This window comes from Carettochelys insculpta, chromosome 12 (assembly GCF_033958435.1).
Source record: "Carettochelys insculpta isolate YL-2023 chromosome 12, ASM3395843v1, whole genome shotgun sequence".
NCBI lineage: Eukaryota > Metazoa > Chordata > Testudines > Carettochelyidae > Carettochelys > Carettochelys insculpta.
Genome location: NC_134148.1, coordinates 14309107 through 14323173, shown reverse-complemented (window position 1 = coordinate 14323173; position 14067 = coordinate 14309107). Strand labels below are relative to the sequence as shown.

The 14067-nt window shown below is 41.9% G+C and overlaps 1 protein-coding gene across 2 annotated transcripts in view; it reads right to left on the bottom strand.

The window, feature by feature from the left end:
- The window catches only part of MTMR10 (myotubularin related protein 10), a 70722-nt gene that overhangs the window by 34705 nt on the left and 21950 nt on the right, over positions 1–14067 (bottom strand). For both annotated transcript variants that reach the window (XM_075006397.1, XM_075006398.1), the window contains exon 3: positions 1455–1591. In XM_075006397.1, the coding sequence (XP_074862498.1) occupies positions 1455–1591 (137 nt within the window). The remainder of the gene's footprint in view (positions 1–1454; positions 1592–14067) is intronic.

Here is a 14067-nt window from a genome sequence, read left to right as displayed (position 1 = left end):
ATGTTTGCAAATTAAACTAATGTGATGACTTTGCATGTTTTGTCATAACTTTCCCCTTTTATTATGAACAACCAGCCTTAATTGTATACATTGCTGTATCTATAGTAAATACGCTAATTTCACTTGTATTTTGTCTTCTCTTTCACTGATTTCAATAGGGTTTGGGCACATATGAAAGATTTTGCTGAACGGCTGCTTATAGCTACACAAACAAAACTTGGAACTCTCGGAATTCAGTATGGTGTTCCCTTATATTTCTCAATTAACAATAAAGCATTGGACTTCTTAACAGTATTTCCCAAAATGCCCTCCTGCAAGCAGTAGCTCATTATACTTCCATTGTTAACTGTTTTGATACTGTAGTCTAAACAGTATCATAACTGCCCAAACTGATGTCAAACACCTACAGTCTGTAGATACAAAACAACAGAACAGAAGTTCAGACATCCATTTTAAATTACAGGTGTGCCAGTCCTTAATTTGCCTCTTTGTAGCAGGGGTGGGGAAATCCCCTGCCCACAGTCAGGATCCAGACCCCAAGGCTTGGGACTCCAATCCCCAGCATGTGGCCCACTGTAGAGTGCAGAGCGCGGAGCCCCAAGCCTTATGGGCCAGAGTCAGGCAAGCCAGGGTTGGATCTGGTCCACAGGCTCTGCCTGCTGAGGACGGAAAGAGGCTCTGGGCTCAGCACATGGCTGCTCCCCCTTCCCTGACTGGGGGAGCAGCAATGCAGCGCTGCTTGGAAGCTTTCCCCTGATGCAATTGCAACTGGCTGGAACTGCAGACAATCAGAGCAATAGTGGGCAGTGCCTGGAAGTGTCTGGGAGCTGCGCCAGGTAAGTGCCCCCCAATTGCCCCGATTCTGCACCCCCCAACCCACTCCTGCACAGCCCCACCATCCCCAACCCATTCCTGCATATCCCTCACGACCATATACCCCAGCCCACTTCTGCCCAGCCCTATCATCCCCAGCACACTCCTGCACCCCACTCCTGCCCAGCCCTACCACCCGCAGCCTACTCTTGCACCCTCAATCCCGCCCAGACCCCACAGCCCAGGCCCACTTCCCGGCAGTCCCCACCCACAACGAGCTTCTCATTTCTGGACCCACCCCAGAGCCTAGGAAGGCCCACAAAATCTACTAGCCCAGGCCTTCCTAGGCTCTGGGGCTGGTGTGTGAGGGCAATGAGTGGAGTGTTTTTCCAGTCAGGGACCACACCATTGAGGGTTATTTATTTATTTCATTTATTGTTTATTTGCTTCTCACTTGTGGGGCCCTGACTGATTTTTCTGTGGGTTAGTAGCCCCGTCCCAAAAAAGATTCCCCTCGCCTGTTTTACAGAATGAGGTCAGATGTCTCAATTACTTGAGAAATTTATTTTAGTTTAACTGAATCTATTTTGTTAATCATATTACCTGTACATCAGGATGCAACCATTATGAGAGAAACATACCTGAAGTGACATGGGATCATCTGTGATAAATGAAATCTTGAAGTTACTGCAAACCAACTTTCCCCAGAGATCATACTGACTTGTATCTGTTGCAATACATTTTCTCACAAAATTGACTTCATTGACCACAATTTCACCTAGAACAAAACAAGAAAAAAAGAGTAAGCTATTTAAATCTTGCAAGTTTGAGATTTCAGATATGCGTTCCCAATATCTTTATTTGCAAAGGATAAGCCAGCAAAAATAATGACTTGGATTTTAAACACAGAAGCTGGTCAGCAGAGACCAGAACTGTGACCTTTTTGTTGAACCGCCACCTATAATAGTAGTGAAAGGGGCAGTAATTAAACTGCCCCTCACCACTCCACCAGCCCCCACCCCTCTCCTCTCCACACACCTCCCTCAGTCACAAATCTACATGTTCAGGAAAACTGTGATATGCCACCAACCAAAATGGTTTATTTCAAACAATGGTAGCATAAACTGGGAAATAATTAAGAATGATTTGTTTAAAAAGCCTCAACTAAAATGTACGGTAAGCGAGAGATGGAAGAATGTTTCTAAAATCTGTATTGTTTAAATTGTATTTCAGTTCTTGTGTGCGCCCCAAATTTCAGAATCAGTCAGTCATCAGACAGCCAACCTGGTTATCAACCCAATCCTCATTTGCACATCCAGGTCAGGTCTACACTAGAAGGGAAAGTATCAATGTAACATATGCAATTCCAGCTAGGTGAACTGCGTAGCTGGAGTTAACACACTTTGCATCAATTTTCTATGCCATCTCCACAACAGGAGGTTGATGGGAGAAACTCTCCCGTCAACTTCCCTTAATCCTCGGGACTGCAGGACACTACAGATACACAAGAAACTCCCAGCTGTGAGGAGGAGAGGGGGTGTCTGGGGGGCACCCTCGGCATTTGATATATCAGATCCTTACTAGACCTGCTTAAATCAAACCCCGGAAGATCGGCCTCCAAAGCACCAACCCTCCAGTAAGTCTAGACAAGCCCCTAGTTATCTCTGCTTAGCATTTGTACATTTAGAGTAATATCTAGACTTAATCCATGAAAGAACACACATACACACAAGGTATCACTTTTCTGAGATTCTGTTATGACCAGATGATTCAGGAGGCTAAAATGTTCCTCTGGTGAAAGAGGTTACCTAATATGCATACATTTAATTTCACACAGGATTCTTCCCAGACAGAGGGCTCAAGCCCAAAAGAATAGTCTAGAACTGTGGCATCTAAAATGTTAGTCATTTGTGGCTCTTTGGCTAGATGAGTGTGGCTAGTTGGCTTGAACAATAAATATATTTTCATACTTATGTGGCTAGTTTGCTCAACTGTCCAACTAGTTCACTTCAGAACTGGTTGGACACCACGGGGTCTAAAGAAGGCTATGCGTTAAACAATAGGATCATGCTGAGGCCTATCATAACGAAAGCTATATTCAAAAAGCCTTTATAGCTTCTCTAAGACAATTTTATCCATTAGCAGCTGGAACTTAAGTTTCTGGAAACTAAAACATAACCTACACACAGCTTCCCCATTTTTATTTCAAAATGTGCCATCTGCTGAATCCACACGTATAAACAAAGTTATCTTCCATATGAGAGGAGCCACTTACATTGTTGCAAATTTTCTGTTTTTGGCTGCTGCAGGTAACAAGGGCATGAAAATGGAAATTTAAGTTTATAATAGTTATAATATTTTCAATTTTAATATTTAATTGTGCATTTGGTTGATTTAACAGTGATGAAGACTAACTCATATAGGACTTAACTCTGCACAGTTATTCCTAATTGCCAGAAATGGGACCGGATGGTACTTAGCATCTTGGGGCCTGGGTGTCCAAAATATTTGACCATCATTTACTTCATAAACCGTAGTTAAATGGCAGCAAAAATCATTTACAGAATAAGTCATGAAAAGAGACTTCACTGAGTTAGAGGCCAGCTCCCTGTTCAGCACATTTTGAAGTATTCTTCCTACTGTAGTTACTTCTTGGGAACATTATATTTCTTCCATTAGACTATTCCACAACCCAATTTTTCTGTCAGATGTTTTTCCTAATATTCCATCTACATGATTCCCAAATTGTATACTAAATACCACATTAAAATTCTTTTCCATCTTTGGTGCTAATAACTCCATACACTTCACATGATTTTCCTTGCCACATACCCTGCCTGTATGAACTCTTTAAATATTTTTGCTCTTTCCATTATGTGAATCCTTCCAAAGTCTTGACAATTCACAGCTGTTCTTCTCTGAACCCATCCAATGTACAATATTTCTTTTACAGTGTGGCACCCAGAACTGATAATACAATACTTCCCTTTCTACTCAAAAAAACAGCTGATTAGTACCTGCTAAAACTGTTCAGTATGGTATTAATTTACAGTTCCATCAAATGGATTTTTTTTTAAACACCATGTTCAGTCCTACAGTCTTTCAGGCTTCTGTTTTACAATTTTCTGGTTATACTACTGTATAAATGTTTCATATTAAGACACAACCTTTAACATCTGTCATTCAGGCTACAGCAATTCATTAACAGAATTTTTTATCAGAAGATATTTTGCGACAACACTTCTGTCAACAGATCACGTCCAGACTACCAAAGTGGATCGAAAGAGCGATCCACTCTGTTGACAGACAGCAACTGGATTGCCCGGCAGCTAACAACAAAATGGCCAACTGGAAGCACAGCAGACAGGGTTGCTGGGTGTCCTGGAAGCCCTGTTGACAGAAGGGCCCCCAGAATGTCCAGACTAGCTTTTGTCAACAGATCTCTGTTGACAGAGATGTTCTTCCTTGTGGCAAGTGGGGTACAGCTGTAGACAAAGTGCTGAGTTCTGTTGACTTACTGTTGACAGAACGCCCTTGGGAATTTGGACACTCTGCAGGTGGTTCTGTCAACAAAACACTTGTTTCATCAATAAAACCCTCTTAGATACAGCCACAGTTACTATAATTAATAATCTGGAGAAGGGTGCAAACCATCCGAAACCTCTGTAAAACAGAAGAAGCTAGCTAAATTAAGTGGAAAAAATCCTTGTTCTTATACCCAAGAACATTTTACTTTAGCCAAATCCATAGTTTAAAAGATGGTTATTCAGCGATAACTGCACATTTTTACAATGTAGCTGCTTTTTTTCCCCCCCAGTAAACAGTCACAAACTGTTCCAGACATGGAACAGAAGTCAACACTTTCATGTGACTTGAACCGTCAAAGAGAGATCCCAGGAGACAAGAGAGGAGTATGTATCAACTCAGACAGAAAAATAGAACCAATTTCAGGATTACCACCCATTATATATGAAGCATATTCAAGTAATAAAGAACTCTACCCAAATTAAATACATGATTCTCAAGACCCAAAGCCTCTTAGTTATTAATTTCTCAATTTGAAGATATATGGTTTCAGAGACTTAGAGTCCTTAGATTCCAGTAAACATTCCAAAAAAATCATAAGCAATTTAACCTGACTCCATAGAATTTTGGAAGCAACAGACAGGTACTTTCTAAGAGACACATGAGAACTTAGTAACTGATCCACTGTGTTATGATGTCACCATATCCTACATACCACAACGATCAATAATCAACAAGTATCAACCTATTCAAACACCACATGCCATGCTTACAATATTTAATATTCTAGGTAAAACAGAAGATTGTTCTGCTAACTGTTCAACTATTTAAATACTGCACTTTTCTGAAAAAAACCTATGCATTATAGAAGACAAATGAACACAATATATTTTCTTATGGTAAAACATATAAGATATGTTGATTAGAGCTACATAAACAAAAATCAAAGAAGCAAGCAATCCTCTCTTTCATTTCTTTCGCCTCACAAACAAGATACTAAGCAGTATATAGATAAGACTCATGGCAGGCACCTTGCCTTCATATTTTTTCTGAGAAGGTGATCACTTGCAGACATTATAGTTGCTTATAGGTAAAGTTAAGATTTTGTCACAGCTGTTTTTAGTTAGGCTTGCCAACTCTGATTGAAGCTATTCTGGGAGATTTTCTTCCCCAACATTACACAGTGTCATCTTCTTAAAATATTATTAAAATCACCAGGATTGATTTCAACAGCCACCAGGAGAATGATGCTGACACCAGGCCAATCTGGGAGGGTTGGCAACCCTATTTTTATGAACTGTTGTCATGTGTCCGTTGTGGAAAATTAATAGGAAGTCATGGAAGCCCACACTCTGCGAGTGTGAGTGTGAGAGTGAGAGAGACTGCCAACGCAGGGCCTTACAGCTCCAGGTCTGCTCCATGGCTGAAGCTGAAGTCACAGAGGTCTGTAAAAGCCACAGAGTCCATGGCCTAACCATAGCCTTACACATTGACAATGCTGAAGCCAACTTTGTCCCTCAAGGGGAAATTGATGAGCCTCCTACATGCAGAGGACAGGTGGGGAGATTATCTCAGACATGAAAAACGAGGAAGATGACAGTTTTTTATCATGGCTGCCATCCCAGCCATCTCCTGGGAACCCAGGATCAACTTTTAACTGGGTCTTCACTATGCTGGCCCTGAGAGAGACCCTGACCAGACAACCAGAGGGGTGGATCCAGACAAGATTGCCACAGACTCTTGCAATATCACAAATACCACCTGGGATATCAGACTGTCAGTCACCCTGCCTTTATGAATCTTCCTTCCTCATCTAATTTCTTCCCTTTAATTTCACTCTCATGTTGCCTTTTACTTGCGGAGAGTCTGGTTAGGCTGGCCAAAAGTGCATATTAAAATAAGGTTCTGATGAAACCATGTTAGCATGTGACTGGTTTTGTTCTTACTGGAACTCATCAGACCTGCATAAACTGCTGTCTATAGCGTGATTTGAACCTGGGATGCCTTCGTCATAGTGAAGGACCATACCGTATCTCCAAAAGTGCATATTTTGCAACACTGCTGTAAACCTGGGACCAAAGAGGCAGATTATAGAAATGCCATGAAAAAACAAATGTTGGCACAAGTTTGCCACGTCTCAGCATGGCTAATAAAACCGCGTGCCATGTCTGCGTTTTTCCAATAGTCTGAGGTGGCAAGTGAGAGTCAACACAAGACAGAAGTTACATTTTCTCTTTGTTCTTTCCCCTCCACGCCTCTCTCTCTCTGCTTGTTTTTTGAGGAAACAGATTTGGACTTTACAACAACAGTCATAACACTCCCGATTTCAGCTACTACTTTTCTTTTTCTCAGAAGAGCGAACTTACTATCATCTAATAGCTTATTTCGAAATAACACAGCTACACACAAAAATACATTCTGCAATAGCACTTTGCTATTTTGAAATACAGCATCTAGACACATAGAGCCTATTTTGAAAGAGAGACATTGGATGCACTATGGCTTATTCGAAATAGGTTCTATTCCCTCTTTTAAACAGCACCCATTTAAATAGGTATTTCAAAATAGGCACTGTTACTTACACAATGAGGTTTACCAATTTTGAAATATGCCATTAAAAGGCTACAAAGATTTTAATGATGTGTTTGCCATACTTAGGAATACAATTTAGTCACAAATCAGGAAACTCATAGATTCTACGACTTTACCAGACCTCCATGAGTTTGGTTTTAGCTGTCAGTGACCAGATCAGAGCCAGGTTTCTGCGTTCCCAATCCACCGCTTTGGCTGGAGCCAGAGCTCTGTACCCGCAACTCTTGGCAGAACTGGAACTATGCATCCCTAACCTGCAGCTTCAGTGGGGGCATTAGGCAGGCGGTGTAACTTCTTCCTGTAGCTTCCAACAGGGCCAGAGTCAGGGTTGTGCAACCCTTCCCCTGCACCCCAATGGCTGTAGCTGGGTCTATGTCCCCCATTCCACAGGGATCCAGGTGTCATTCCTCCCTCCCTACCCCCCAGCCTCTCCCCCCATTATTTTTACTAAAAGTGATGGGCACATCAGGGCGCATGTGTTTATTGTCAAATCACCCTGGTCATGATGTTTTAAAACCAGCAGCGAGAAAATCAACGAGGGGTCCTGTGGTACCTTACAGACTAACAGAAATATAAGAGCATAAGCTTTCGTGGGCAAAGACCCACTTCGTCAGATGCAGGTAGTGGAAATTTCCACAATCTGGGCAGCACTGAGAGCTAACTGCTGTTGCCCCTGTCCATTCTGCTCTTGGTCCTGCCCTTTCCGGGCTACAGGACCTGGCCCCCATCTCATCTTTCCCAGGGACCCAAAACAGCTGCCAGTTCTGCTTGATGGATTGCTTCCTGCTGGGTCAATCCCTGGTTCAATGATGAGTGTGCAACAATGGTGATACATTCATGCGGATATCTTAGTGTAAGCATGGCCTCCGTTCTTTTATACAGCATCACAACCACATTGTTGAGTGGAAATTTCCACTACCTGCAGCTGACAAAGTGGGTCTTTGCCCATGAAAGCTTATGCTCGTACATTTCTGTTAGTCTATAAGGTGCTACAGGACCCCTCGTTGATTTTGCAGATCCGGACTAACACAGCTACCCCTCTGATACAGTGAGAAAATCTTTACCTTAGCCATGGTCCTAAGCAGTCCTTGGCTTCTCATCTTAAAACCCCAAATCTTGTTTAAAACTGTCATTCCCTTTCACTCTCTAGGCTTACTTAATCCATCAAAATCAATTCAGTATCCTTGCTCTAGGGAACTTTGAGAAAACCTTGGGGAATGGCCAACAGTCCGGTAACTATCTTCTGAACTGGACTTCTTGCCAGCAAAGTACAGGAAGATTCTGCTTGATGAGGAAGGTGTCATAAACGCAGTCAGTTACTCCACGCTTCAGACAACTTCAAGTGTAAGTGTTCCCTTTTTCTTCCCGTCACAGCATGGGCAGACATTGATAGCAAAAACTCCTGTACTAACTCATCACCAGGAACCCCGGCTCACTATTTTGCACATGGACCAAGGGCTTTATGTTCCTACCTTCACAGAGTTCATCTGAAAGAATTCTACTCTATCCTGAGATTATACAGAGATTTCCTCACCCAGTTCTGTGTAAACATTACTTTTCTGTCACTATCGTCCATATTTAATAGGGAAAACATTCAACTTGGTCAATTTGCCAGGATTGAAATGAACTGAGAGTGAGCTATTGGAATTAGAATATTAACAAGATTTAGTGGTTGGGGTCCGTTGCTGCCAACTTTGAATTCCTAAAAACTAAGGAGCCGCCAGTGGTCCATTTTCCACTGGGCATTCTTGTCAAAAACCAGACACCCTGCAATGGGCTCACAGACCTGCAGGAGGCCATGGACCCCCAGCTGAGAGCACTGGGTGGCAAAATTACTATAAGGGAACTGTACACAAAGAAAGGGTATTAATGGATTGCTGTCAAAGTTGGGGAGAACCATATCCAGTGGGTCCTGCAATAAGGCTGTGCTGAATGTGGTACTCTTCAATATTCTCATTTATGACATGGCTAATGGAGGGGAGAGTATGCTTGTAACACTTGAAAAAGAGGAGACTGGACCTGTAGTCAACAAGGTGAAACTCAAATGCAACAAATGCACTGTATTTGGAAAAATCAAATGCACAAACAAAAGGGGGAATTGTTAGCTAGGCAGTTGTACTGCAGAAGAGGATTTGCGGGTTCTAGTAATCACAAACTGAATATGAGCCAATAATGTGATACAGTTATGAAAATGGCTAATACGGCAAATTCCAGAGTTTTTTCAGAGCATATTTAAGACAAGGGAGGTAAGGGTCAAACAGTCAGTACTGGTGAGGCCTCAACATGAGTACTGTGTCCAGTTCTGGAAGTATGTACAGGTTGCACCTCTTATATCCAGTACACTCTCTTCTGGCAACATCCATGGTCCAGCTAGACCATATATGTTCCAGAATGAAAGAGTACTGGACTGGGGCTGTAGCCAGTACAGGAGCCCAAGTGGGGCCAAGGGACCAAGGGACCAAGTCAGAGCCCCTGCCTTCCCTGCAGCAGCCCCCGAGAGCCTGAATTGGGGCTGGAGTGCCTGGGAGGGAGGCTGGCTTTGCAACAGTCCCAGAGCACAAGGCTATCATGGTACAGAAGCCCTGGACCTCCAGGGTCTGGCAAATTCTCTTGTTCAGGACCTATCATATCCTGAACATGTCGAGTAAGGGAGGTGCAACCTGTAGATAAACCAGAGGAAGTCCAGTGTCGAGCACAAAAATAAAAATACCTAGAAAACTACCTATGAGGAACAGTTAATAAAATATGGCATGCCTAGACTTGAAAAAAGAAGTCTGAGGAGGGACCTAGGGCCCTGCAGGCTAAACTGAGTATGGGGAACTATCCTGTCCATGAGACACTTGGGGTGGCTGCACTGAACTGTCCTATTAATGGGATGTCTCTGCACACACAGGGATACGCCAGCAGCAGAGTGGAACTAGCAGACACTCTAGCCCTGCTGCACTAGCTGTTATATGCATGCACACACAATATCACATCGACCAGGGCAACAGGCAGGGCAGCACACAGGCTGGTAGACGCTGCCTGGAGCTCTGCCAGAGAGGCATGAATGCTGGCTCACTAGAATCATATCAAGACTGGCACTGGCCCTAAGCTAAATTGAATTAGAGACCCCTGGTCTATGCATACTTGGTCCCACCAAATAAGAGGAAGCTGGGCTAGATGACCTTTCAAGCACTACACTTCTATTAAAATGCCAAAATGGAAGCAGGGAGAGGCACCTGGAAAAGTTCACATTACAAAAATAAATCAAAGGCTAGTATGAGCTACTAAAGTATATATCCATCTGTATTCTGCCAGTGCAACAGTATATTTAAACAGGCACGTTTAACAAGATTTTTACTAACCTAACAGTTCATATTTGGTCCAAACATTACGGAGAAAATATACATGGATCCAAACACAAATAATTAACTTGAACAATATAAGTAAAGAAGTGAAGTATTCAGTAACTGAATTATGAAGTTAAATTGAAGTTTTCAAACAACTTCAATCATTTAACTGCCATTTGTTAGTTATCCTCGTTGGAGAGTACAATACTAAAATAGAATGGGTTTATTAGCATGCTCCAGGCATTTAAATGTAAATTTTCTCTAACCCATTTCTAAATGAGTCTTCTGTACACCATGCTCAGTAGAGACTTTGAAGTTCGAGAAAGAAAAAAAAATTCTGATGAAGAGTCTACTTGTAAATTCATGAAATACTTTTTAGGGAATCATTGTGAACTCTTACAATGTACAAGCAATACCACAAAAAGATCAAGAAATGACGACACTCGTTAGATGCTACCATTTGTTCTTAAGTTTTTATATATCATTTCCCCCATGAACTGAAGTTTATACTTATTCTATGTTCATCATATTACGGTGATCAGTGTGAAAATAAAATTACTCTCTTATATGAATATTTACATTTAAGAGTTGATTCTAAAGATGTGAAAATTAGACCAGCACCTAAATTTCTGAATAGGATAGCCTGATACCTTGGCTACCAGAGAATGGAAAATGAATCTGATTATATGTTATTATTGAATGGATGTCATTCAAAAAGGTAAAAATCTCATTTCTGTATGGTAGTTTGTTTGTTAATTTTAATAATTTTACGTTGAGCATTTTTCAGGCATTCTACTCTGAGTTTTTAACAAAAGAGATAAGATGAAATGAGAGTTTACAGGTACATTTTAGAAATATGCTGAGCGAAAACAGGCCAAGTGCAAATGTGAATGGCCTGACCCAACTTCAATTTCACATACGATCAGTTACACGTTACAGAGCTGTTTCTTTCTTTAAGGTGTTGCACAACAATCAATCTGCTTACTTATATTACACAATGAAGATTCCCAAAGCATGACTGGGAATAAACCAAATAATCATCAATAGCTACTTGAGGAGATGGTTATGTTTTTTAACCAATTATTTTAAATGATAAAGTAATTTCAAACCAGATGCCAGACAGACATGTTTGATTAACAGCAGCAATGTACATATTGAATTATAGGTGTGCGAATTTTGTCAACTTTTTCACTGAACATAAAACTGGATTTTCTTTAAAAAAAAAACAAAAACAAAACTAAGGATATTTTAAGGGCTTATCCCTTGTAAGAGTGCTTAGCCACCAGGAACAACAATGGGTTTGTTTAGTAGCTATTTAAAAATTATATGACATTTTAGTCTCTTTAGTGACTTATGGTTTGAACAACATTTACCACTGGTTAACAGTAGCTGGAAGGGAAAAACAAACAAAAACAAACAACAGTCAGCATAGAGCCCCTGTTTACTGCAGAACACACAAGGAAAAACCAATTTAATTTTAAACTGGATTCAAGCATAATCATTTTTATGGCAGGTTTCTATACATCAGTGATCACCAACTGTCTGACTGCACTCACTCACTCAACAGGCTGCCTGTTTGCCCCAGTCCCACACCAGTGGCCCATTCCCAGGAGCGGTCAGTGGAGCTCCATGGCCCTGTGTATGCAAAATGTGGGTGGGGAGGCAGGAGTCTCAGCGTGTGGCTCCTGCCTGCAAGCACTCCCCCCACACAACTCTCATTGGACATAAACAAAGAACAGTGGAAGCTGCTGGGGCATTGCCCAAGGGGAGAAGGGATGTACATAGAACTATGTACCCCTGTACCTGATAGCCACAAGAACAAGTTGGCCACTTCTGGAAACAGTGTGGGGCAGGAGCAGGCAGGAGACCTGCCTCAGCCTTGCTGCACTGCACCTAGCAGGAGGCCAGAGGCCAACCCCAACCCCCTTTCATAGACCTCGCACTCCTAACGTCCACCCCAAACCTCATCCCCCTCCCAGAGCCAGCACCCCAGACCATGTGCCAAGAGTGGCAAATGAGCCAATTTTCATTGCCACACAAGATGGAAGATCAGCCCCTCTCCTCCTCTTCTCCCCTACATCCCCATGCAGCCAGGAGCTTGCTCAAAGCCAAGCCAACTGTGAATTAACAAAAGACCAGCTAACACTATCGACCACCACCTAAACGATAAAGTTCTGCACCTTTATTTATTAAAAATGTTGTAAGTAGGACTATTATTGACTTTCAAAAGTTCCACCAGCACTCTCACCCTACATAGGAGGTCAAAAGGTCAAGTTTCAGCACCCTGTCTCAGAAAGGTTGCTGACCCCTGCCCTAAGCCCTAACCCTGCCCACAGAGCCAGCACCCCTGACTCTGTCCACCCTGAACCCCTCTCAGGGCAGCACTCACACAACCTTCCAAACTGCAACACCTGTTCTACCCCAGTAAAAGTGAGTGGGGGAGGGGTGGGGCCTTTAGGGAAGAGGCCCTTAAATTCAGAAAGGGATATTGGGCATAAAAAGGTTGGGGACCACAGCTATACAGCTGTAACTAAAATCTAAGAACCATTCATAGCTGGAAAAAAGAATCCTAATAGATGTTCAATAAATACCTAGCATTCTGCACAAATCAAACTTGAGAAAACAGAGATCTCAATATTCTCTACTGTGAATTAAGAACACCAATTGTGAAATGGTCTGCAAATGTAAGTTTGCATTTAGAATCTAAATTCCAGGTAATACATAGAAATAGACAGAACTTTATAAAGAACTCAGTTCTTTGTAGTACCCAAAACAGAGAAATAAGCCAATACACAGAAACATATCAAGACAGGACGTGTATGAAGATCTATAATAGCAAACAGAGTTTATAAACTGTTGTTTTGTTTATGTTAGAACTAACAAATCAAGTGTTTCAATCATTTCCATGCTTTGGCTGCATCTACACTTGCATTCCTCTTTCAAAAGAAGCATTCAAATGAGGGAAATCAAAAATGCAAATGAGGTGCAGATTTACATTTCTTGTGCCTCATCTGCATATTCTTTCAAAAGAAGAAAAGCACTGAAGACACGGCTCTTTTGAAAGTTAACTCCATCTTTGGAAGAACGCTTCTTCCCATAAAAAAGGGAATAAGCGTTCTTTCAAAGATGGGGTTTATTTTCGAAAGAGCTGTGTCTACACTGCTTTTCTTCTTTAGAAAGAAGATCTTTTGAAAGAATATGCAAATGATGAACCAGATATGTAAATCCACACCTCATTTGCATTCTTTATTTCCCTCATTTTGCATGCTTCTTCCAAAAGAGGAATGAAAGTGTAGATACAGCCTCTCTGTGGCATGAAAGGTCAGTCTGTAGGGCTATGCCTATACTTGCCCAAATCTTCAAAATGGCCATGCAAATGGCGATTTCGAAGATTACTAATGAGGTGCAGAAATGCATATTCAGCACCTCATTAGTATGTCAGCAGCCACAACTCTTAGAAATTGCCACTTTTCGCTGATGCCGGCTTGTCCAGACAGGGATCCTTTTCAAACGGACCCCACCAGCTTCAAAATTCCCTTATTCCTATCTGCTGATAGGAATAAGGGGATTTCAAAGTTCCCAGGGTCCTTTCGCATAGGACCTCCATCTGGACAAGCTGCGCAGGAGCAAAAGATGGCAATTTTGAAGAGCTGCGTCTGCTGGCATGCTAATGAGGCACTGAATATGCACTTCTGCACCTCAGTAGTAATCTTCGAAATGGCCATTTGCATGGCCATTTTGAAGATTTGGGCTAGTGTAGACATGGCCCTGAAGTAATAAACCAAAAAAGGAAATTAATTTGAGA